Source organism: Ursus americanus, chromosome 1 (genome assembly GCF_024610735.1).
Source record: "Ursus americanus isolate L20-20 chromosome 1, mUrsAme1.1.p, whole genome shotgun sequence".
Classification (NCBI taxonomy): domain Eukaryota; kingdom Metazoa; phylum Chordata; class Mammalia; order Carnivora; family Ursidae; genus Ursus; species Ursus americanus.
The window spans coordinates 101,595,408-101,619,475 of NC_142127.1; the positions used below are offsets into that span (position 1 = coordinate 101,595,408).

The 24,068-nt window shown below is 47.3% G+C and overlaps 1 protein-coding gene and 1 long non-coding RNA gene across 2 annotated transcripts in view; one reads left to right on the plus strand and one right to left on the minus strand.

Moving 5' to 3' along the window:
* Positions 1 to 8,840, plus strand: part of SPP2 (secreted phosphoprotein 2) — a 24,284-nt gene extending 15,444 nt beyond the window's left edge. Inside the window, 3 exon segments of the mRNA XM_045794062.2 lie at positions 2,061 to 2,119; positions 2,122 to 2,158; positions 8,735 to 8,840. Of these exon segments, the coding sequence (XP_045650018.2) occupies positions 2,061 to 2,119; positions 2,122 to 2,148 (86 nt within the window). The 3' untranslated portion in view covers positions 2,149 to 2,158; positions 8,735 to 8,840.
* On the minus strand, positions 8,127 to 14,746 carry LOC148110827 (uncharacterized). The gene is made up of 3 exons (XR_015725686.1): positions 14,618 to 14,746; positions 11,604 to 12,180; positions 8,127 to 8,855 (listed from the first exon to the last, which is right to left on the minus strand). It is a non-coding gene; the product is annotated as an uncharacterized LOC148110827 (long non-coding RNA).
* Between the last annotated feature and the right edge of the window lie 9,322 nt (positions 14,747 to 24,068).

Here is a 24,068-nt window from a genome sequence, read left to right on the forward strand (position 1 = left end):
GTGTGTCCGAGGCTCTATGGCCAACGTGGGACTCGGATCCAGGTAACGAGTGGCAGAGATAGGACTTTAATAAGTCAGTGCAGGATGCTTTGATATGTCAGTCTCTCCAGCTTTTGTTTTTGCCAATGCCGTTTTCCAGAAGGGTTGTGCATTTCACCCTATTTTGGAGTTCTTCATTAAAATGAGTAACAGATATTAATATTTCATTGAGCTCCATGTTTGATCCTCACTAGGCATACTGCAATTTATTTGAAGTGCTGGGCTTATAATTTGAGGCTTGATTTATTTTTTATTTTTTAATTTATTTTTTATAAGATTTTACTTATTTATTTGAGAGAGAGAGAGAGAGAGAGAGACCAAGAGCAGGGAGCGAGGTGGAAAGAGAATCCCAAGCAGACTCCGAGCTGAGCCTGGAGCCCGATGTGGGGCTGGATATCACACCCTGAAACCAAGAGTTGGATGCTTCACTGACTGAGCCTCCCAGGTGCCCCCTGAGGCTTGATTTAAAACAAAAAGGTTTTAGACACCTCTGAGTTGTTGCTTTGGGAGAACATATAGTTCTTCAAACAGCAGGGCCATGGCCGAGGACATTTTTTGAACACTTCTTGCTTGGTGTTGCCTTGAGAATCTATGGCCCATTCTTTTGAATCGCTGTAGTGGTGGAAAATATTTGTTCTTGGATTTGATTTTGGAAATAGCCAAGATAAATGTAATTAATCAGATTAATAACCAACTTGGGTGCATTAGTTGTATATTGCTGTGTGTCAAATTATCCCCAAACTTAGCAGTTTAAAACAACAAATTTTTGTTATATTACAGTTTCTGAAGGTCAGGAACCCACAGGCAGCTTAGCCAGGTGGTTCTGACTCAGGGTCTCTAACAAGGTTGCAGATAAGATGTTGTCTGGGGCTGTGATCTCATCTGAAGGCTTAACTGGGTCTGAAAGATCCACTTCCAAGATCACGCATGTGCTTATTGGCTTCAGCTCTTCATGGGCTCTTGGACTGAAGACTTCAGTTTCACCCCTTGTGGGGCTTTCCATAGGGTTGTCTGAATGTCCTCAAAACACGACATCTGTCTTCCCCCAGAGACAATGATGAGAGAGAGAGAGGGAGAAAGAGAGAGAGAATGAACAAGCCACTGAGCACTCAAGACAGAAGATGTAGTCTTTTGTTACCTAATTTTGGAATTTGTGTATCATCCCTTCTATGATTTTATTTGTCACACAGACCAGCTCTGGTCCATTGTGGGAGGGGGATACTTGAGTGTGAATACCCAGAGGCCATCTTGGAGGCTGCCTACTGCATTGGGAAAATGCCATTTGGGACCAAAAATATTTTATGGATATAAATTAATGTGATTGATCCTTGTTTATATGACTCAGAAGGTAATTCCAGAGAGGAATTTTATTTTATTTTAATTTTTTTTGAGGCTTTTTTTTCTAAAGTTTTTAAAAAAAATTTTTATTATGTTATGTTAGTCACCATACAGTACATGCTTAGTTTTTGATGTCAAGTTCCATGATTCATTGTTTGCATATAACACCCAGTGCTCCGTGCAGTACGTGCCCTCCTTACTACCCATCACCGGGCTAGCCAATCCCCCACCTCTGCCCCTCTGAAGCCTTCAGTTTCCAGAGCTGAATTTTAAAAACACATTGCGCCTTGGGAACATCATGGATACAGCTATGCAGCCATCTCAGAGACTGCTTCGAAGACAACAATTTAATTTATTTCACCAAATGCATGTGACAAGCACTGGGCAGATCTCATGGGGGACTGAAAGACTATTATGACAGTCCCTGCCCTCGAGGCTTATAGTAGTGGCTGGGACAGATCACACACGGAGAGAAATTAGCATGGGTTCCGCTGTGACACCATACAGCGGAGAGTGAGGGAGAGCCAGGTAAGGAAGACAGAGCTGTCCTGTTCTGGGGCATCTCTCAGCAGTGTGGGTCTGGTTATGCTGGTCACACCTCTTCCCACTGTTCATCGTCGTGGGGACTGCGTTGTCTCAGACCTTGGTGTGATGACAGAGCCTGTATGTCCTTCCATCTGTAGGGAGCCTGAGAGGGATCTTACCTCCTGGGAATCGAGGGTACCCAAGCACGTGGCACAGACTTCAAGAATAAACACCGGCTTTGAGTAACAGCCTCGAGGTAAGGGGACACAGTTAAAAATGTGTATTTAAAAATAGAAGCTGCTTGGAGTGCTCGCCTTAACGCTGCTGCCCTCGTGTCCTCAAATGTCTTACTCCGCCGTTCAGCTCTCATTTCCCACTGCCTGGTCTCCTCCCAGACTCTCCCTTGGTCGTCTCTCCCACCCCACACATCTTGAGCTTTCTCCTGTGGCTTTTGTATTTGTCAACCACCGACATGATCAAGTGTCCAGCTGAAGACCGAACAGACAGACAGAACAGCCCCTCCTTTGACTCTCCCCAACCCAGCAGCTGCCCTCCCTCCTTCCCTCCCTCCCTCCTTGTGTGCTGAACTTCTCCACATAGTCGTAGTCTTTGGCTGCTGCCCCACTCTGCTCACCTCCCATTTGTGGTCTGTTTTTTGCACCCTGGACGTTCAGCCCTCAGATTCAGGAAATTGGATCTGCCTTCCTTTCCTCGATCAATAATGTAAATACCGGTGACCGTCTCTGTTGTCTCCGTAGCCCACCCGCTCTTCCTTCCATAGATCGCTCTGTCAACTCTTCCACCTGCCCGACCTCATCAGTGATCTGCAATCCCTTCCGAGCACACACCTCTTACCACATTCTGTCCTGAGATCCGGTCTCCCTGGATGCGGTTGCTATGGGTACCTGTGACCTCCTGGAACCCACCCGACCCCCTCTTTAACTGCCTTTCTTAATTGAGGGCGTCACCATCCACCTAATTTTCTCAAGCTCAAAATTTTAGAGCATCAATGACTCTTCTTCCCCTTTCTCTTTTCCTGACATCCACAGAGGTCCAGTCTTATTGATCTTGGCTACACATTCTCTCTGGCGTTGGCCAATCATTTCATTACCGTCACCACTGACCGGTGCGTGCATTCTTGCCCAGGTCCTGATCTCATGCTCTCCACCTTACATGCTGTCCTCAAGCTTATCTTGAAACACAGAGGAGTCTCTGATCCTTTCCACATAAAGCCCTTAATGCTCGCTTCACCTGGGGATAAAGCAGAGGTATGCAAAAGGCAGACACTAAGCCAAAAGGAAGAACAGGCTATTCGCCCCTAATGTGGGGGGAGCTGAAGACTGGGGGCCGGTTTACCCAACCTGCACTGAGTATCACTGAGTACATAAATTCCCAGTTACTAGGGACGGGAGCAGATGTAGCTAAGTGTTTCTAAAGGCTCCCAAGTAGTAAGGGGACCTCAGGGAGGGCACACTTGAAAAGAATCTTCAGATGCAATTATAGACATCGATTCTATGCACATTCATTTGTACACATGCACACACACACACACACACACACACACACACACACACACATTAATAACAAAGCTGGAGCCTTCCCAGACTTTAGTTTACATAACACTGTACACCTTCAGGATAACGTCCGAGCCCCTTAGCACGGCCCACAAAGGCCTTGGTGATCTGGCCCCTGCTCACTTCTCCAACTCTGCCTCGGCCCTAAGCTCCAGCAGTACCGAGATGCTCACAGTACTTGTCCTGCTGAGACCTCTGCGTGGAACAGCCACCTGGCTAATCCCTCCTCACCGGTCAGGCCTCAGCACAGCGTCATTTCCCTTGGGAGGTCTACTTTGACCCCTTCCTGATGGTCCTCATCACAGAGCCCTGCAGTGGCTCATCTCTTCTCTGCGCCATCGGGCTGCACCAGATTCCCCGGACGCAGGGCGCACGCAGGGCGCAGGGCACGTCACGTGCTCCTGTCTGCTAGTGCCCTGCACGGAGCCTGGCACGCAGCCAGCATTCGGCAAGTATTTTGGGGTGGATGACGGAATTCTTCACTTTAGGTTCCTGAGACTCGTGCTTTAAAAAAATCAGTTAAGCGTAGTATAATTAATTTTTAACCATTGGAATATGAAAGAAGTCAACTGACATTTTACGAAAATAGAAGGAAAATTTACCAGGGAGGCTGTATTGGATGAAAGTTGCAAATGGTAGGTTTTCTCTTTAATCTATGTGCCTCCTAAAAATAAGCACCGGCCTCATATGGAGATCTAGAAACTACTCATTATGAAGAAATGTACTCATCGTATTCCTTTTTTATAAATCCAAATCATTTCCTTTTGCTTTGTACAGCATCCTCGGGGGCAGAGTAGAATTCTCAATGAACTGGCTGTATTTCATTTATTAATAATACGATTATATTGGGCATATTCACCTACATGGTTTACGATAGAAATTCTGGATTTGATTTCTATAACAAAATTGATTGTTTACCAAATGTGTCTTTCAAGGCAGCGCCCATGAAAGGCTTGACACTGCCACCCTCGCCTGGATGTTGGCTTTGACGTAAATCCCAGTTGTGTCCCTGCCCTCCCGCGACCATCAGATTTCTCCACTGTGCTCCGAATTTCCTAGAATCCCAAAATGAGCCTGGGATGGCCAGCGCAGGGCCTGGGGTCAGCGGACCTGGCTCTGAGCCTGCTGTATCACCGGGAGCTGTGAGACGGTGTTCCAGTCTCCTAACCTCTTGGCTCACTTCCTTTAAACGTTTATTATTATTTTTGTACTTGTTTTTGGCCCTGCTAGACTGTGAACTCCTTGGGGATGCATGGTCTTGTCATTCTTATTAATTATTTAATTTACTACCTTAAAGTGAAGAACAATGTCTAGAACATAATAAGGGTTCAATCAGGTTGGAAGGAAGGAAGGAACACACGCATGACCCAAACCAGGATGACTTGCTCGAGCTGTGAATACATTTTCTGGTGGGGAGCTCCCTGAAGGGGGAGGTTTTGGCTCAGGGAGCACGAAACCCTCAGAGCCTGGCATAATTGGGGCTGAGTAAGTGTTTTCGTAATTTAATAAACCCTGTCCTAGGATTCTTTCAGGTTACTAGAAAATCATTTCATATAGAGGAGTAGAGAGCGAACGGTAATATTTCAGCACGAGCTTTGGCAGTTTTTCTTACTTGCTACTCTAAAATAGAGGCCATGAAAATCAGGTCCCAACTCTCACACTGTAAGGGGTCTCTCCGAGCGTCTAGCCCTTGCCTGATCTTTATAGCTGGACTAGTTCACACTCGTTAATTATGCAGCGGCCAGACGACCACAAACCACACAGAGTGCACCCAAAGCACAGCGGCGTGAGCGAGGCGTTCTCCTTTACGTTGCAATGTCGATTCGTGTGGACCCCTGAAGCTCAGCCCCAGGGCAGCAAAGCAGGCTGCTGCTAGTGAGGCCTGACGTGGACTGCTGCAGGCCCAGAAGGATCGGTCTCATGAGTCTGTCAGTTTGCACGACAAATGTGTCTGGGCCCGGCACCAGGGAAGATCAGAACTCCCACGGGTGCCTGGGTCGGTGTCTGGACCCTTCCCGTGCTCTGCCTTGTATAAATCGTGCAACAACCCGTGTGAAGCTTTGTCAGTATTTTCTCTGTTTTGTAGATGAGGAAGCAGGGTCACCAGAGGCTCTTGCTCTCAGAGGTGCTGTTGAGATTGGGATTTTAAAGATTTTTTAAAATTTGTTTATTTGAAAGAGAGAGAGAAAGAGAGCATCAGCAGGGTGAGGGGCAGAGGGAGAAGCAGACATCCCGAGCGAGGAGCCCGACTTGGGCTCGATCCCGGGACTCTGGGATCGTGACCTGAGCCGAAGGCAGACGCTTCACCGACTGAGCCACCCAGGTGCCTCCGAGATCGGGATTTTAGCTACTGATGTCTGTCTGTCTCTCTTTCCCTGCCCTGTGACACGTGACACTCTACCCCACGTCAATATCTCCATGTTTAGGAAACAGCGGGGGGGGGGGGGGACAAAAGCCCAAGGATTATTATTTTTTTGGAAAATTTTATTTATTTATTTGAGGGGGGGGAGGGGCAGCGGGAGGGGAACAAGCAGACTCCCCACTGAGCACAGAGCCCAACACGGTGTTCGATTTAGGACCCCGAGATCATGACCTGAAGTCAGATGCTCGATGGGCTGAGTCACCCACGCACCCCGAAAGCCCCAGGATTATTTGCATCTGTCACGTGTTGGGTGAAGCTAGGTAGGCAGCTGCCGGCTGGAAGGCAAAGACTAGTTGCCTGGAAGCCTCAACACACACCTACCTGTCATCGGCTAGGTGGGAGGAGCGACCCCACGACGTGGGCCCCTCAGTGAGCCGGCCGAGTGATTTCCATATTTGGGTATCAGACCCACGCATGACAGCTTGTTGTCATGATCTCCCATGGCTGCCCCCCTACTGGGGGAGTCGAACCCTCCCCCGCCACTCCCCCACCGTCTGAGATAGGAAAGACCAGCCGGTGTTCGGGGGGTGGAAAGCCGGCCGCGTGGGGCTGTGTCCGCTCACACGCCGCTCTGATGGCCCTTCACTGCGCACCCGAATGACCATCCGCGCTCAGGATCGGGGAGTCACGATCCGCAAAGTTGCTGCCAACAGTGACTTCGCGAACACTGAGCCGGTCCCTGTGGGAAGCACAGGGTTAGGCTCCCGTGAGCCTCTGGTCACCTTTCGTCAACCCGTCAGTGCGCGACCTTGTTTTATCTGTGTTTCCGTTGAAAGGCCCCTTATTTAACACCCACTGTTGATTCATCTTGAGCTCACAGTCAACGGCGACAGCTCAGGCCTGCGCCCCACTCCCCAACACACGCGTGTTCTCCGTGAGCCATGCCACAGCCTTCCTGTGCTCAGCAGGGCTAGACACCAGCTCGGCACGGTGCGTGGCGGCCATCCGAAACTGCAAAGTCACCAACCACAGCTCGAAAGTGCCCGAAGCGTGGCCGTAAATCTGCAAGAAGGACGCTTGTTTACAGCAGGAGCTACAACAGGAGACCCAGCATCCCCTTGCTTGACCTTGGCCTGCCACATGTATGCGGGGCCACTAGCTTTTCCACCCAGGGCGTGTCCTAGAATGACTGCAAATCACCAGGAGTATGGATTTGGGGCTTACAAAGGAACGTTAGCGAGCAGGCAAATTTCTGCAAAGACTGAGGGTCTACTGAGCAGTGGTCCCCACCCCTCATTCATCCCCACGTCCTCTTTACTCTCTCGTGTCCCCTTTCCACCTGGCTTGAAAGAAATGCTGTCCGCACTGTTGCGTCCCAGGACCTCTCTCCACTGGCTCTGCCCTGGTCTCTACCGGCCTCCTGGTGCCTCCCGCGCCCAGGCCTTCCCTTTGCCCACTGAACTTTGTGGCTTCGTTCGGTACTTCTTCCCCGGCTCTACGTCCTCTCTCTGTTCTGCACGATGTCTCTTCTTCCTCCTGCTCCCCAAATGGTGGTGGTCCCCGGGACTCCAGCCTTGGCTCTTCCTCTACTCACTGTCTTCTCGTTCCCAGGTGATCCCAGGCACCCCTGGCACTTAGATGCCCATCCGTCGGGGGGAGCATTCTGCCCTCCCTTTCCGTACTGTGCCTTAACCAGCAGCATGCCAGACGTCTCCATCAGGATATGCTGCCACGGGCTCAAACCGGAATTCTTCCCCTCGGGACTAGTCTTCCTCCTGTAACCAACTCGTCTTCCTGGTCACCCAGATCTGAAACAGAATCCTCCCGGACGTCCTCCCTGCCCTCATCCGCTCAGCCCCTGCACTCTGCTGTCTTCCTCTGAAGAGTTTCCCGGCTCTGTCCCTTCGCTAGCCCAGTGTGGCCGGCATCTTCCTGATGGTCTCGTCTTGTTCCCCTCAGGTCACCTCCACGTGTCACTGGAATTCTGTTAACACTGGTGGGGGCAGGGGTGCAGTCTAAACTCCCAAGTGTGCAGGACACGAGGAACTGGGCCCTCTGTGCAGTGGTGCAGTCTGCGTCTGCGTCCCCTGCTTCTCTCTGCCTCCACGTCACGTGACCTCCGTTCCCAGGCCCCTGCTGCTGTGCACCCCGCCCCCAGCTTGTCCTCAGGGTCACTCATATGTCTTCTCCTGGAACCCCTGTCCTCAGAGTCTCCTACACTTGAGTATGCCTGGAATTGTATTTACGTACCATACTCTAGTCCCTTCTGGCTTTTCTATGGTTGGTGCCTTTCTTTCTTTCTTTCTTTCTTTCTTTCTTTCTTTCTTTCTTTCTTTTTCCTTCCTTCCTTCCTTCCTTCCTTCCTTCCTTCCTTCCTTCCTTCCTTCCTTCTTTTCCTTCCTTCCTTCCTTCCTTCCTTCCTTCCTTCCTTCCTTCCTTCCTTCCTTCGATTGAGGCTACATCTTATTTATGTTTGTAAACCCCAATACTTAATGCATACTTGTTATTGGATAGATGAATGGATGAATAAATGAATGAATGAATAGTCCCACCTCCAGCCCCATACCCTCGGTTGGCTGTCGCTGAGGCCTGTCTACCCCTTTACTGGCTTGGGTGTCTCCATCCCTCCTGGCTGCAGCTTTGCCTCAGGGCCCCTCTGGCCTTTCCTTTTTTGAAACGTGAGTTTGCTTTCTGGGGCAACTTCCCCTTCCCCTGCAGGTATCTCTCATCTCTTCTCTTTGTTCAAGGAGCTGGCCACTTCGTGTAGTTGCCCCAGTCTCTAGTGCCAACTTGGAATTCCTTTGAGTACGCGCCGGAGTGCTGGGCTCTGAGTCTCCATAGCAAGAAGGTGGAATGCGTGCCGCGGCGGCTAATCCCCTCTCCTCTCTTTTCACAGCAAAATGCATCGGAAAGAATAGAAATGCCAGTGAAGCAAGATACTTCATGAATTGTGTGATTTTTCTTTTGATCGGTTCCGGTCCTTAATAAATGCTTTACTCTTCTTCTTTTTCCATTGCCTGATTTAAAAATAAAAAGGCGTAACTCTCCAATTTTTAGATAAGAAGCAAAGACATGAAGAGATTAGTAGCACCTAAGGATTTCAGGAGCTAAGAACTCACAAAGTGGCCACGCTTAGCCTACTTCCGTCAAATCGTGTTTTAGATCAATATGCAATGATTATAAATTCCTTATGCTTAAAAAGAAAATCAGTCCAGGCAGCTTGGTGTCAAGAATGTCTTTCCTTTTGTGACTTATTTTAATTAAAAAAAAAAATCACCTGGTGATTTGGGGATGAAAGGCAGTCCCCTCCCCAGCACCAAAATATCCCTGTGGATTCTTTTTCTCTAGACTTCTCGGTCCAGGGCGTCAATAAAGCAAAGCCAGCTTTCTGTCAAAGTGAATATTGCCAGGAAGGGACCCACGGACAGAGGTCTGTGTTCCCAGGCCACTTGGCAATCGCCACAGTTAGGGGACGCTCCTGGCGCCAGGCCTTTCTGCAGTAGCCCTGAGAGGATTACAGGATGTGAGAATCTGCAAATCCAGATGCAGTCCCTTTCCAGCGAGACTGAAGCCCCCATCAGTTCCCCCTGGCTTTCCATGAAGCTGTCACAAGCCCCTGAGAACTATTTCCCAGATGGAGGATGCACTGAAGACATTATCGGTCACTTGCACCTTCCTTTAGAAGTGACTGCCTACTCCTGCTCCCCTAGCAAACCGCCCCGCTTCCTACAGCTGAGGCTAGAAACTGCCTTGTCTCCCACCTTCCCTATTTTTCAGAACTTTCCTGAATATTCCCGTATGCTTATTTTATTTCCACTTTAAGATCCGCATGTCAAGTCATGAAAAAAAATTCAGTCGGTATTCTAAATCAGTGATACCACATTTGCAGCTTGTTTTGAAAACTTGACATCTTTCGACTTTGGAGTTTTATTCTGTGAGAATAGCCATACATTTCCCCTTACCGAAGTCTTGGTATGTTACTCCTACTAGAGTGTATGAGGGGGTTTTTTTTGCATAAGAGGTGTGTTTGGCATATTTAAAAAAAATTTTTTTTGCATAAGAGGTGTGTTTGACATATTTTTTTAAAAAAAATATTTATTGGTATTTTCTTTTTATTATTATAAATGAGATCTTTTGTCATTCTATCTTATAATATAAACTTGACTAATATATGTTAGGTTTTTGGCCTGTCTTCAACAATTTTCATATTGTTTTTAATAGGTTTTTCAGTTGCTATTCCAGAGTGTCCAATGTATACCATATAATTTTTGCAAATAATATTAATTTTGCTCCCCCTCATCATTTTTCAGTGTCACTTCTTTCTTTTTCTGATTTTCTTTGAGTTTGTTCCAACGGGGTTAGACAGCAGCAGTATGGTGATAAGCACCCTGCCTCATTCCTCGCTTTGCTAGCATTCCGAGGAGCGTTTCAGTGTTGAACGCTTAAGCATCATGTCGCCTTCTCGTCTGGTGTAAGCCGTGTTTATATTTTCAGTCCTATTCAGGATGTTTTCATCCCCCTACCGCGAAGAGTTTAGAATATAAACGTGTATGGAGCTTTCTCAAACATCTTTTGAAATTTTGCCTTTTGGAATTTAAAGTTGGAGATTTGGAATTTGTCTTTCTTCTTTGGTAACAAAACATGGTGAATCATGTTAATATCTGGCCTCAAGTGAACCATCTTTGCATTCCTGGAACGACCCCACATGGCCATGGTTTATTATTCTATGCTGCCAGATGCCAGATGCTTCATTGAGGATGTTAATACCACCTTTCATATGTGAAAGTGATCTGTAGTCTCTTTCTACACTGCTGTGCTGTCTTACCTGGTGCCGGTATCATTGCTGTGAAACCCAACATAGCCTGTACGTGGCACCTCCCTCCGCCCCCCGTCTCCCTACGCCCTGGTCTAACAAAGGAACATCCATGGAGGGCAGATGTGACCTTTTTAGTGGTCACAACAGTATATGAACCACATTTAAGTAAGTTAAATATTTCTGTTATCTGCCTTCCCCGAACATTTTTGCCAACACGTTTCTTCCACTGTCTTCTGGAAGGAGAGAATAATAAGAAACAGACCTCGGCCTAAAATGGTCAGTCCCTGCTTAGCAACACTCATGGGTGCTGGGATGGGAGTCTGCTGGGTCATGTATCTGGCAGAGAAACGGTCTGACTTGTTCTGTAAATGTGTGCATGGGGATGGTTGCTGCCTTTCTCCTCATTGAGCACAGGCACCGTGCTCTCGCTCAGCCCGTGCCTTCTCCAAGCACTGATGTTCCCTGGGCGTCAGCAGACCAGCTGGGAGAGACACACTTAGCGGGGGAATGGGCTCATCGCAGTTGGCAACGGTGGAAACTACAAAAATACAAACTGCGTGTGCAGGACCCCAAGATCTGCACACTCCACTGACGCTGTTTCTCGTTCCTTAGGGCCAGAATTCAGGTGAGTGATTTCCTGTTAACCAAAGAGATTTGCAGCTTTCCTTTGATCAGCACACGCCTGTCCTCGCCCAGCTCCCACCTCTATAGACGTCCCAGTACAAGACAAACAGTGACAAACCTCTCCTTAAACATGTCATTGTGCCCCTCCGAGGCTGGCAGCAGAACAGTCCTGGCTTCCCTCCAGGGGCAGGTGTGACCGGAGCCAGTCTGAATGAGGTGACTTGTTTGCCAGGGAATCATCAGCAGTGTGGACAGGCATAACGACGTTGCATTCTTGTGGGCCCCTGGGAACACGCACACCCCTCTATGGAGGGACCACACTTACCTCTCTTGTCCCTTCACAGCCTGGATGAAACATTGCCCAGAGTGCCAACATGTAACATTCTTTTTCATTTTCCATCCTGGAACGTCTCGGTGTGGCTTGGCTTGTTGCCATCCCGTTGCACACCACGCCCTTCTCTCGTCCCGGGGGCATGTGTGAGGAAAGCTGTATGTGCAGGTCTCACCTTTGGGGCTGCCTCAGCCCGAAAATTTGCTGGTGTCTTCCTCGAGTTCGGCGCAACTTCCCGGACTGTTTTGTGGGTTTTCTCTTCTGTGTGATCTTCCTTCCAGACTGCGGCAGGAGGTTTAATTCTGCTCCTAAGATTAACTTTATATACATTTCACAACACGGCCTGATTTCTTCAGCGACTACTGGGCATTAGTGGCTCAGGGGACGTGGGACGGGGACAAAGAAACATTCTACAAAATGCTCTGTGCTGCGGTGCCACGTTCTGGCCTTTTAAAACGAAGCTCGGTTTGATCACCTCCGAGTTTTCTGGACTGTCTCCTTCCTTCTTTCTCTGTTGTCTTTCCTCAACACCTGCCTTCTCCTTCTCTAGGCTGTGGTATCTTCCATGCATCTGCAACCCAGGGAAGGCAAATGAGGATTTTTTCCATCTCACTCGACTGTCCTATGTGAAGCGCTCTCTTTATGTGAATGGTAGATTTTTAAGGAGGGGATGTGGGGCCCACTGCGGACAAGTGTGAGTGGGGTAAGGAGGAGAAGCCTAAAGGGGCTTCAGCTGGGACTGCAGCTGCAGTGGGCAGGTGTGGGGGTTCTGTGGGCAAGTCTTGGGACACAAGGAGCCTGGAACATGGTGGGAGCCAAAGCCCCCTGGAGTCTTTCTGGAAGAGATTGGTTAGATTTCTCCATAGTGGCAGCCCAACCCCTGGCTATGTTGTATGGTTTCCTATGGCTTCCCTAACCACTGCCCAAGGGCAAATAATGTTGCCTAGTCAGGAGCCCAGCCACAGTTGCCATGGTGGCAGCCGTGGCCATTGGTCCACGCAGAATATGGAACGTCTGGCTGGGATCAGGCAGTGAACTGTAGGGAATTGCCAGGGTCACATGCAGACAGGTGAGCATTGGAAGTCAAGAGAATTAGACCCATCAGAGGGATCATAACCTCCACCCCACCCTCGGAACTTTGAGAGACCGAATCCCAGATTTAATTTGTCACAGCCTCCACCCCCTAAGTTCCCTGGCTAGAGCCATTTCTACAGAACATCTACAGCTGTTTCTGCACTATTTCTGGACTTCCGTGGTTGCTACAGTCCTGATTCCAGCCACTTGCTCACCCTGCCAAAGGAAGGGACTCCCCGTTGTAAGAACCCATCCTCCTGGAAACACCAATAGGCAGAGGAAGAGAAGCCATCTAAAGCTGCTCATTCTGATGGATTTGCTAATAGAATTTACACGAAACAGCAAGAGGTCAATGAGAGACGCCACGGATCTGAGACCCTCAGCTTTCTCAAATTCACATGCTTGAGTTTGCATATTTGTCCAAACCCCATATTTCTTCTGTCTTCCTTCCTCCTTTGACTCTCCTCTCCTCTCCACCCCCACATTGCGAGGTCTTCTGCATTGGACCTGGCAGGCCCCCAGAGCTGATTCCTCCCTTCCCCAGCTCAGTCTGCTTCTCTCCCTCCTGGCGTTCTCATGCCCTTACATGTGGGGTGCGGTGTAGGGTTGGTCCCAATGTTTGTGGTGATTCCCACGCTCTCTTGCTTGGTAGTAGGTCACTTCAGTCATTCTCCTTCCCTGTTCCAAATTAGGCCAAGTAGCAAACATTAATTTTCTATTATGTCTTGAGTCAGTGTTCACACGGGCTGAGCTTTCTCCCTGCTGTCCTTTATTGTTTTGTTCAGTTTGGGGTGCAGGCCTATTTTGTTCCAAATGGGGTCTACTCATTTCTAAAATATGCTTTGAATTTGACTGTATTCCCATAGTGAATGGTCAGCTTTTCCAGTCAGTCTAGTACTCCCTGATATGTTCACCGTGCCTGGATCCTTGGGCTGGTGACGGGGAGGAAATCCCTTTCATAAAAAGATCCTGAGCCAATGCCATGGGACCAGCCACATGAGATTTTGGTATTTATAACTATATTCGTTTCCTATTGCTGGTAAAGCACAAACTTTAGTGGCTTAAAATAACACAAATGTATCATCTAACAGTTCTGAAGGTCAGAAGTTCAAAATGGGTCTCCTGGGGCAAAATCAAGGTATTTCTAGCAGGATTGTGCTCCTTCTGGAGTCTCCAGGGAGAATTCATTTCCTTGCCTTTTTCAGCTTCTAGGGGCTGTCCTCCTCATTCCCTGGCTTTGAGCCCCTCCTCTGTCTTCAGAGGACAAAGCTCCAGCCTTCACTTCCGTCATTCATGGCCTTTTCTGTGACTATGCTGCATTCGTCTTACAAAGAACCTCCTGATTCATTGGGTCCACCCAGATATTTCAGGATATCTTCATCTCAGGATCTTTAGCTTAACCATATCTGCAAGATCCCTGTTACCTTGTAAGGTAACACATTCACAGATTCTGGGGATTAGGATGTGGACGCATTCAGGGGGCCATTACTCACCTTACCACAATAACCAAATCAAACAGCCACATAGCTATCATTTATCGGACACCACAGACCAGGCAGGCACTCTACGTGGATTCCATCATGCCATTCTTAAAATAACCCTATTGGGTACCTACCACTATAACCATAATTTGACCAAGGAGGAAGGCATGGCTTAGAGAAAACCTATCCTATTGTTAGTAAGAGGCAAACCCGGGCCCTACTGCTCAGCTCTCTGAATTGTGTTCTCCCTTCCTTAAAATAATTTAAAATATTAAATATATAACTAAATAAACCTTTAGAAAGTTAACCAGTGGATTTGAAGTTCTCTCAGTAGATATGAAGCAAAGAGAGTGAAAGCCAAACTGTGGGCCTGATAGACCACTTTGGCCATCAGATGTTGCCGGTGTGGCTTCTTACAAAACCCCCGCAAGCCCACCCTGCAGACCTACCTACCCCTCAGATAAACATGCGCTGAGTGACTCTGGAAGCCAAGCCAGGGAGCACGGCTCTCTGCATCAGCTACGGGGACTCCATTCAGGTGCGGCTGGGGAACGGTTTTACCCCAGGGATCTCTGTTAAACGCTCGCTGTTGCCCATCTATTTAATTATTTTTAGACTGAGGGCCTGGAGTTCCCAGTTTATAAAATTAGCTGAGGAGGCGGGTTCATTCCCAGTTTTCCTGTGCCCATGACCTTGGCATTCTTTCTTTGGATAACCCAATAGCCACTCCCTTGGCTTTCCCTCAACAGAAAACTGGCATCCCTAAAAGCCAAACAAAACCTACCTTAGAAGAAAAAACAAAATTAGTGAGCAGATAAGACATCGGAGCCTTATTTTTCTCCGAACTAGGATGTGGTGGAGGTAATGGCTTTGTGGGTAAAGTGGAGGAGGGGAAGAAAAATGAGCCGTTTCTTTAGACTTCCAGCTGCTTCGGGGCGCTCGGAGCCAGAGGGCACTAGGTGGCAGGATTTGCTAAGCTCGGCTCCGCGGGCCTGCGGTGTGGAGGGTGAGGCCCGGGAACCAGGTCACAATGAAATTGGGAAATGTGCGTCGTTCTGTGGGCAGAAGCACAGGGGCTGTTGCTGCTTCATCGAGACAGCTCTGCCTGGTTGAAGCCACTGGGCAAGGCTGCCTGCTCTTTCCACCCTTCCTTTCTCTCCTTTCTTTTCTGCTCTGTCACGCATTCCCCTGGACGTCCCCTCAATAGGCCAGAGTCTGCTGGGACATCAGCTAGTTTAACACCAGCCGGCTGGGACGGTGGGTGTCCTACTGCTTTCCATTCTAAGGCACACATCGTTTTAGGAACATCCCATTCCCAACTCTCAAAGTGAGTTTTTATGGTAGCAAAACTCACATTTTCAAGAAAATGCATTGCATTTAATATGTAATGTGTATTACATACTAATATATACATGTTAGCACATGTCCTATGATACAGTCAAGACCCTAAGCCGGGTATCACCACCTTCTCTCCCATCTCAGAGGTACCTGGGGCCGAGCCTGCAATGGGGAAGGAGACAGGCGTGGTCTTCTGTTCTCACACTCTGCAAGCAGAGGTGGGGTGGGGAGGACCACACCATTCTGGAAGGCTGGGTAGCTTTGCCCTGGGGCCTGGCTCGTGGGAAGTCTGGTTCTTCCACTCAGGGCTCTCTAGAAATGATGCCTTGTGTTCCTTTCTCTCCTGGGTTCCTTTGGCCCGGGTCTGGAGCTGACAGAACTCCACTTGAGATGGTCCCTGTGACTCATCGCTCATCCCCAGGGCATCCCGCATCACACCTCATCCTCCTTCTCCAGGTCTTCTTGCCCAACCATGGCCCCCACGCTGGACTGACTCGAGATGACCCCATGCCAGCTGACCTGGGCTCAGTAATGTTCCCCTGAAACTCATGTCTATCCAGAACCCCAGAATGTGACTTTATTTTTTCCGGAAATAGGGTCTTTGCAGATGTAATTAGTTAAGATGAGGTTGCCCTGGATTCCAATGGATCTTAAGCCAGTGACTGGTGTCCTTGTAAGAGAAAACAGAGACACAGAGACAGGAAGGAAGTCCATATGATGATGGAGCAGACACTGGAGCTTTTGCCTACAAGCCAAGGAAAGCCAAGGATTGCCGGAGCCACCAGGAGCTAGGAGAGAGGCCTGGACCTGACCCTCCCTCAGAGCCTCCAGAGGAACCAAACCCACCAACACCTTGACTGGGGACTTCCAGCTTCCAGGACTCCTTCCTTCTCTTAACTCTGCATAGAGGGGCAGTGGCGGGGTCTTTTCATATTCGTGTCGGTTCCCCAATCTCGTCCACACATCGTGTTACAGGCTGTATATATGTACAATGTTGGGGTAGGACTACATAATTTATAGACTGCCTTTCTGACTAATTGTAATATATTGAACTGTACCTTCCCACTCCCCGCAAAGACATGTCTTCCCAGAACCCATGAATAGGACCTGATGTTTAAAAAGGATCTTTGTTAGTGGAATTCATTTAAGGATCTCAAGATGAGAGATCTTGAATTTAGGGCAGGTCTTAAATCCAATGACAGGTGTCCTTTTGAAGAGTGGAGGACACAGAGACACACAGGGGAGAAAGCCACGTGTGGACAGAGGCAGAAATGGGAGTCATGTGGCCCCAAGATCACAGACGTCTGGAGCCACCAGCAGCTGGAAGAGACGAGGAAGGATTCTCCCCTGGAGACTTGGTCGGGATCATGGTCCCACTGACATCTTGGCTGATACCTTGGTTTCAGACTTCCAGCCTCCATGACTGTGAGTCAGTAAATCTCTGTTGTTTTGAGCCACCTGTTTGTGGTGATTGGTTGTGACAGCCCTAGGAAACCAACACATGAACTACATTGTAAACATTCTCCCCAGGCTACTAGACATTGCGGTGGTTATCTTTAACGACAGTGCACGGTTCTACAGCTTGAGGAAGCCAATCAATCTATCGCAAAATGTTTAGTATTTTAAAATGGAACTAACTAAATAGCAAGAAATTAAATACACTTGAACACACGTTTTGAGTATCTGAGGACGCGCTCGGGAAGTGGAATTCAGGAAGGTCTAGAAGTGGAGCTGCTGGGTCAAAGCACACACCCTGCGCTCACACGCGCCTCTCTTGCAAGGAGCCGACTGCTCGGAGCCTGTAATTTCTGTAAATATTATTTTACACTAGTTGGTATAAGACGTGTAATACCGCTGTGACTCATGTGCATGACAATGCTTACAAATGCTGTTCTTGGGAGCATGAAAAGTAACTCTCCGAGGAGAGCGCGGTAACCCCGCCCCGAGCTGTCCGGGTTTCCATCTGACACATTGCAGTCACCATCAGCTCACATCCCTCCATCTTGGTGCCAGACACGCATTTAATATGTGCTTCTTGTGTCTCCTCTTTTATTGGTCTCCACTCTAAAAGCAAACCCTTGGGGCACCTGGGTGCACGGTCGGTTAAGCGTCTGCCTTCGGCTCAGGTTGTGATCCTGCGGTCCTGGGATCCTGGGATCCAGGTGCATCTGGAACCCCACATTGGGCTCCCTGCTCAGCGGGGAGGCTGCTTCTCCCTCTCCCTCTGCTCCTGCCCCCCAACTCATGCCCTCTTTCTTTCAAATAAATAAATAAAATCTCTTTTAAAAAATTTTTTAAAATTACAGCAAACTTTTAGCTCTAGCCTGTCATCCTTAAGCAGCCAGAACAGCAGTTGCACGGGGCAGCTTCTTGGTCCCCGGGTTTGAATAACGTGAACGTACCGGCTGCCGCACGTCATGTTGGCCCAAGAGGTCTGTGGGCATCCCTGCTCTGAAGAAGACAGCATAAGAAAAGTCACTGAAAACTGTATTTATCTCGAGTGAAAAGATCTGCGATTCTACTTGTATTCTGCAAACATCAAATTATTATTACCTTGGGGATGTTTGAGAGTATCACTTCACCTTGGTGACATATCTGGACGATGAGAAGAGTGGGCTAAATAAACTAGAAGATTCCAAGATTCTGTTCTCCTGCTAATGTTTGAATGGCCCATTTGAAAGGCATTGGCATGTTCGCTGCTAAGTATTGGAGCAAATGTATCTGACCCTCCCCAAGCTGTCCTATGTGCTCAAAGGTGATACCTGACGCCAAGCTCTTGCCAAAATAACTATCACAAAGACCATGATTGTATCAAACAGAAGCAATTGTTCTGGGAGCCTACCTCGGTGTTTCAGCTGAAGAAACCATTTTATTATTATATGAACTACCATCTTGCCACGAAAGGCAATAAAAGAAATCATGGAATCGTTACCAAACTAACTATTGTGTCTCATTTGTAAGTTTATAAGAGACTCTGTCTTGCCATAAACTTCAGAAATATGTCTATATAATTCTGACTTGGAATCTGAAAATGTAAAAATTTAGTCCAGAAAGAGGCTGATTCGTGTAATAAATATGAGATACCTTATTGGTTTGGCTAAGAACTATTGGACAATCCTCCTTCTAGATTCTAAGAAAGACACACAACACATGTGCAGACCCACATGCTCAGGCACGCACAGTAACACTCACTAAAAAGTGTGCAACCTTCCTCTTAGCAACTTACACCAATGCCTCTTCTTTAGGAGGAGGTAACCACACCGCGCATCATGAGGAAAGGCCAGTGGCAGTAAAGCCATCACAGAGAAAGATGACATGTGCATGTAACACCCTTTTGAAGTTAGCGGGGAGCTACTAGATACGGGTCCTCAGGGTGTGTGCAGTATCACTAGAAGATTCAGGGTTGACTTAATTAAATTATTTTTCCTTGAAATTATGTTGCTATCTGGTTTCCTTAATTTTTCTAAGTTTTGATTTGTTTATGTCATTTCATAAAATTTGCTGAGTCTTTGGAGTTGGGTGAGCTTCAGAGCCCACCTGTGGCAGAAGGGCAGAGGTCTCCTGTCCTCCTGGAAGCCGGGGGCAGAGTGACCACAGCCAGCTGCAAGACTGCCCAGTGACTGATCCAGAAACGGGCATATGAATCCATTCTGGCCAGGGACAAGCAAGGAAGAGGGTGTTAGAGGCTGCCGGGTATGTCTTCATGCATTATGGGTCTATCTTTTTTTTTTTTTTAAGATTTTATTTTTATTTATTTGAGAGAGAGAGAGAGAGAGAGAGAGGCAGGGGGCAGAGGGAGCAGCAGACTCCCCACTGAGCAGGGAGCCCAACGTGGGACCTGATCCCAGGACCCTGGGATCATGACCTGAGCTGAAGGCAGATTCTTAACCGACTGAGCCACGCAGACACTCCGGGTCTATCTTTCTTCTACAAAGATAACACTGATGCAGGACAGAAGGCAGAGCTAAGAGAATCTGAGGCATGAAGCCAGAGCCAGTGAGTTCAATGAGGCCCCAAATCTATCCTATCCCTGTACTTCCAGAGCCGATCCATTCTTTATTGTTCGAGTGATTCTGGGCGGGCTGTTATGACAGGGGGTTGTGTGAGAGACTATCACATTTGGTTCATCTCATTTTATGCAAGAAACCAGAGCCCATTAGGCCATGGCTACAGGGCTTGGCCAAGATCATCAGCTCCGTACACAAAGACCAGCACCAGGGCCCAGTGTCCTGATGACCAGACTGCAGCCTGTAAAAGCTTGCGCAGATCTTGCACGTGCTCTTTCAAATGTCATGCTTTGGTGGAGCTATGGGCTTCTCTGGTGAGGGTCTTTAATGGTCAGAGAAAATAGATAAAGTCAATGGAGCAGTGCTTGTCTGGGAGACCATACCTTGATGACCCGATTTACCTACATTCTTCCTAATCCCTGCTCACGCACCAAGGTACTTGCCTAATGAATAACATTTTAGAGTTTTGATAGTGATGGGCAAAAGCTAATTAAGACTCCTATTCTCCAATTAGTTCTTGCCTTTTGATTAGAATGTTTCTGTAGCCGTCGTAATGCTCAGAAAGGGTTTCAGGTTCCTGAGGACATCTTGCACACCTACCCATGCTAGCCTTTGCCTTATAGAGAAGAAGAGGAGGAGAGGAAAGGCTGCAGACAGCCTCCCTCCTACATGCCTGGACTTTTTTTCTGAGAAGTGTGGACCCTCTATTCTTTGTCCCTCTCCTCTTTGAGGCTTATGTTACCCTACACCTGATTCTACCCCCCAATAACACACCTTTAGTTGTTGTTCTAGGCATTATATTAAAGGTCAGAGGTAAGACCTTGAATCAGACCATGTGGTTTTAACACCTGGAAATGACCATGTGCAGGTCATTTCCATGACACCCTGAAACACTTCATGTTCCCAGGGTTCCCTCGCTCATCTGAGAATGAGGACAACACTCTTTGAGCCCATCTTCTGCCCAAGGTGCTCTGCACCCCAGCCCTGGTCTTGTTATGCCGAGCCCTTAGTTCACGGACACATGTTGGGCGCCCACTATGTAAAAGGCTGATTGCCAGGGAGGAACTATATAGGGCATTGTGGAGCATTGTCTAAGGGTATCTTGTTACCATTGTAAAAACCCTTATTTGGAAACTGTATCAAACGTTGTTTTTCTTCTTCTAACTATGATCATCTTCCAGATTCATAAATTTTCCAGCTGTCCTATTACTCACATCAGTGGTAGAAATAAAATGCTATCCTTTTCATGCCCTGCCACCTTCCTCTGCTGAGCAGTAATTGTGTCAACCGGAAATATTATAAAGGTCATCTGGCCAGGGCATTTCTTCTACGTCGTGCGTCATTGCGTTTTACAAGTGATTGACGTCCCTGACAATGTTCACTTTTTGTTTTGTATTAAATCAGTCACACATGGATCAGGAATAACATAAACTTTTACTCTCTGTAAAAAGATTGTGGTCAGATTAAGCTTGTTTATTGCAGAAAATGGCATCGTGTAGTTAAAAGCATCCTTTTAGGGGTACCTGGGTGGCTCGGTCGTTAAGTGTCTGCCTTCGGCTCAGGTCATGATCTCAGTGTTCTGGGATCGAGCCTCGCATCGGGCCCCCTGCTCAGCGGGAAGCCTGCTTCTCCCTCTTCCACTCCCCCTGCTGTGTTCCCTCTCTCGCTGCCTCTCTCTGTCAAATAAATAAAAAAAATCTTTAAAAAAAAAAAAAAGTATCCTTTTAAATATTCTGCATTGAATTTTTTGGCTGCCCCCATCCCAAGAACCACCAAAAAGAAAAAAAAAAAAAAGAAAAAAAAAAGATATGTGTGGTCTGAACTCCAGTGTCTCTGACTTATTTGGAAATAGGGTTACTGTAGATGTGATTGAGATGAGGTCATACTGGAGTAGGGTGAGCCCTGAATCCAGTATGACTGCTGTCCTTCTAAGAAGACGGCTGCATGCAAACAGACACATGGAGAAGGGCACGTGTAGGTGGAGACAGAGAATGGAGTAATGCAGCTGTGAGCTGAGAAACAAGGACTGCAGCTACCACCAGAAAGTGGGAAGAGGTAAGGGAGGATCCCCTTTCAGGTTTCAAAGAGTACATGTCTTTGCACACACATTAATTTCAGACTTCTAGCCTCTAGAGCAGTGAGTAAATAAATTTCTCTTGTTTAAGCCACCCGGTTTCTGGAAATTTGTTATGGCGGCCCTAGAAAACGATTACAGTATATATGTATATAAGAAGTTTGGGAAGCGGAAGTTTTCCAAATGCCATTGTATTACTTACCTGTTTCTGTGTAACAAATTACCTCAATTTTACAGCTTTAAGCAACACAACTTATTATCTCACAGTTTCGAAGAGTCAGGAAACTGAGTGTGGCTTAGCTCGGCCTTCTGCTTCCCTGTCCCTCACAGGCTGCACTCAAGGTGTCGGCCAGGGCTGAGTGTTCATCTGAAGGCTCGACTGGGACAGGGTTGGTCATAAACTGAGGGTGGCATCTGGTTCCAGCTGAAGGGCAACAGAGGGGGCCCAGGCTCCTTATTCTTTACCCGATGCAAGCTTCCTGCCTTCTGCCCCATTTTGCAGTTCTCATGGAGATTGCTCACACCGTGGAGTGTTCAATAAAATTTGTTTGTATCACCAAAATTGCTTCTGCAATCATTCTTTAACATATACTAATGTGAACTGAAGTCTTCGAAGACACAGAGAGGGTGTGCAACATTTTGAAGAGTAGCAGACTATGCTTTCCAAAATACATTTCTTTGGCAAATGGATTATTTTGAGCTGATTATTTTGAGACACTGCAGACGCAGGAAAAGCTCTGAATATGGGAGTTGCAATTACCTTTTTTAAAGGGAAATTAACATGTATGAAGGAAATCTCCATTTGTACGGGTGTCTCTCTGTACTGGGAAGAGAAGGATGGCTTTAAATCATGAGAAACTTCTATCAGTGGAGAAGTCACCACTCAAATCTGCATAACAGCCTTGCCCTTGTTTACTAGGGCTTTCCCAGCAACCTTTCTGTGACTGGCCTCTCCTATCCCAACACGTATCTTTCTTCCTTTTGCCTTTAGCTAAAGATGCTATCTAAGCTAAAGATGGTTTCTTAGGCCACTGGGAGTTACGCACTTTTCCTTGGGTATCTCCCGTGTATACGTGAGGTATACAGTGCATCAACTTCAGTTTGTTTTTCTCTTGTGCATCTGTCTTTTGTTTAGGGGTCTCAAATAAGAACTCAGAAGGGTAGGGGAGAAATTATTTTTTCCTCCCCTACAGTTTCCTAAGCTTATTTGATTGGACTTCCCCTCCCTTTCTGTTTTGGGGAACTTTCCAAGGGATGCTTTGGGAAGTGCTAATCTGGAGTTATATTTTACTAAGTAGAATTTAAACCCACTACAATTGCTTGTTCTGGCTGTTGGGTTCAGGGAAGACGTGTTCTTGGCATTGCAACTTGGAATTCAAGATTCATTTTCCATGAAACAATGCAGCTAGATGTAGTTGAAATAGTATGATTAGAGCTGTAATTTGGGTGTATGTGGGTAAAACAAGCTTTTGTGGACTAGTCTGGAAACCAAACCACCAGGGAAAAAGCTGTCACTAGAGAAGAATCCACTCGGGGTTGCACGCAAATTAGAAACGTACATACAGAATTCATCCCAGGCTTCACTGGGGAGCTGACTTTGCTGGAATTCTCAAAGCAAAGCTTTTTATCAAGCCTAAAATATGCGCCCATTTTTTTGAATGACTGAACCTAACATGAATGGTTTTTACTTGTTGCCAACTTATGTGCCTTGAAATTCTGAGATGTTCTTTCATATTTAATTTTTCTTAAGAATTAAAAAAAAATCCTGAGTAAATGTCTTACAATTATAATCAGCTTTAATTACTTGTTGCTATGGAGTTTTGCTTGGTTACAAATTCTTCATCTGCTGTTCCTATTCCACTCAAGTTTCAGAAGCTGAAGGGATAGTCTGATTCTAATGAGACAATACATAAATTTTTAAACAGGTTTAGTCTTCACTCCAGCAATGCCTACCCAAGGAATGCCAGGAAAAGGAAATGTTGGTGGGGGAGATTTGCTCCTTCTACCTTTCTGGGTTTTTTTGACTGGTATAATAATCAAATTAGCATAAGACATATTAACAGGTGAAAAACTAATTTAATTATGTACTTAGGGGGGCCCCTAAAAATATGAGACCTGAGGACAAGCTGGACAATTGAGGCTTATATGTTGTCTTGAGCTAAGAGAAGGGATGGGACATGGGGCTTCAAAGGGAGGAGGGCAATTCACAGGAGGTTGAGAAGATCAGAGGTTAGGTAATCAGATGTTTGTCCAGCCAGGTGGATGGCTCATTAAGATGAAGATGTGATCTCTTGGGGCGCCTGGGTGGCACAGCGGTTAGGCGTCTGCCCTCGGCTCAGGGCGTGATCCCGGAGTTATGGGATCGAGCCCCACATCAGGCTCCTCCGCTATGAGCCTGCTTCTTCCTCTCCCACTCCCCCTGCTTGTGTTCCCTCTCTCGCTGGCTGTCTCTATCTCTGTCTAATAAATAAATAAAATCTTAAAA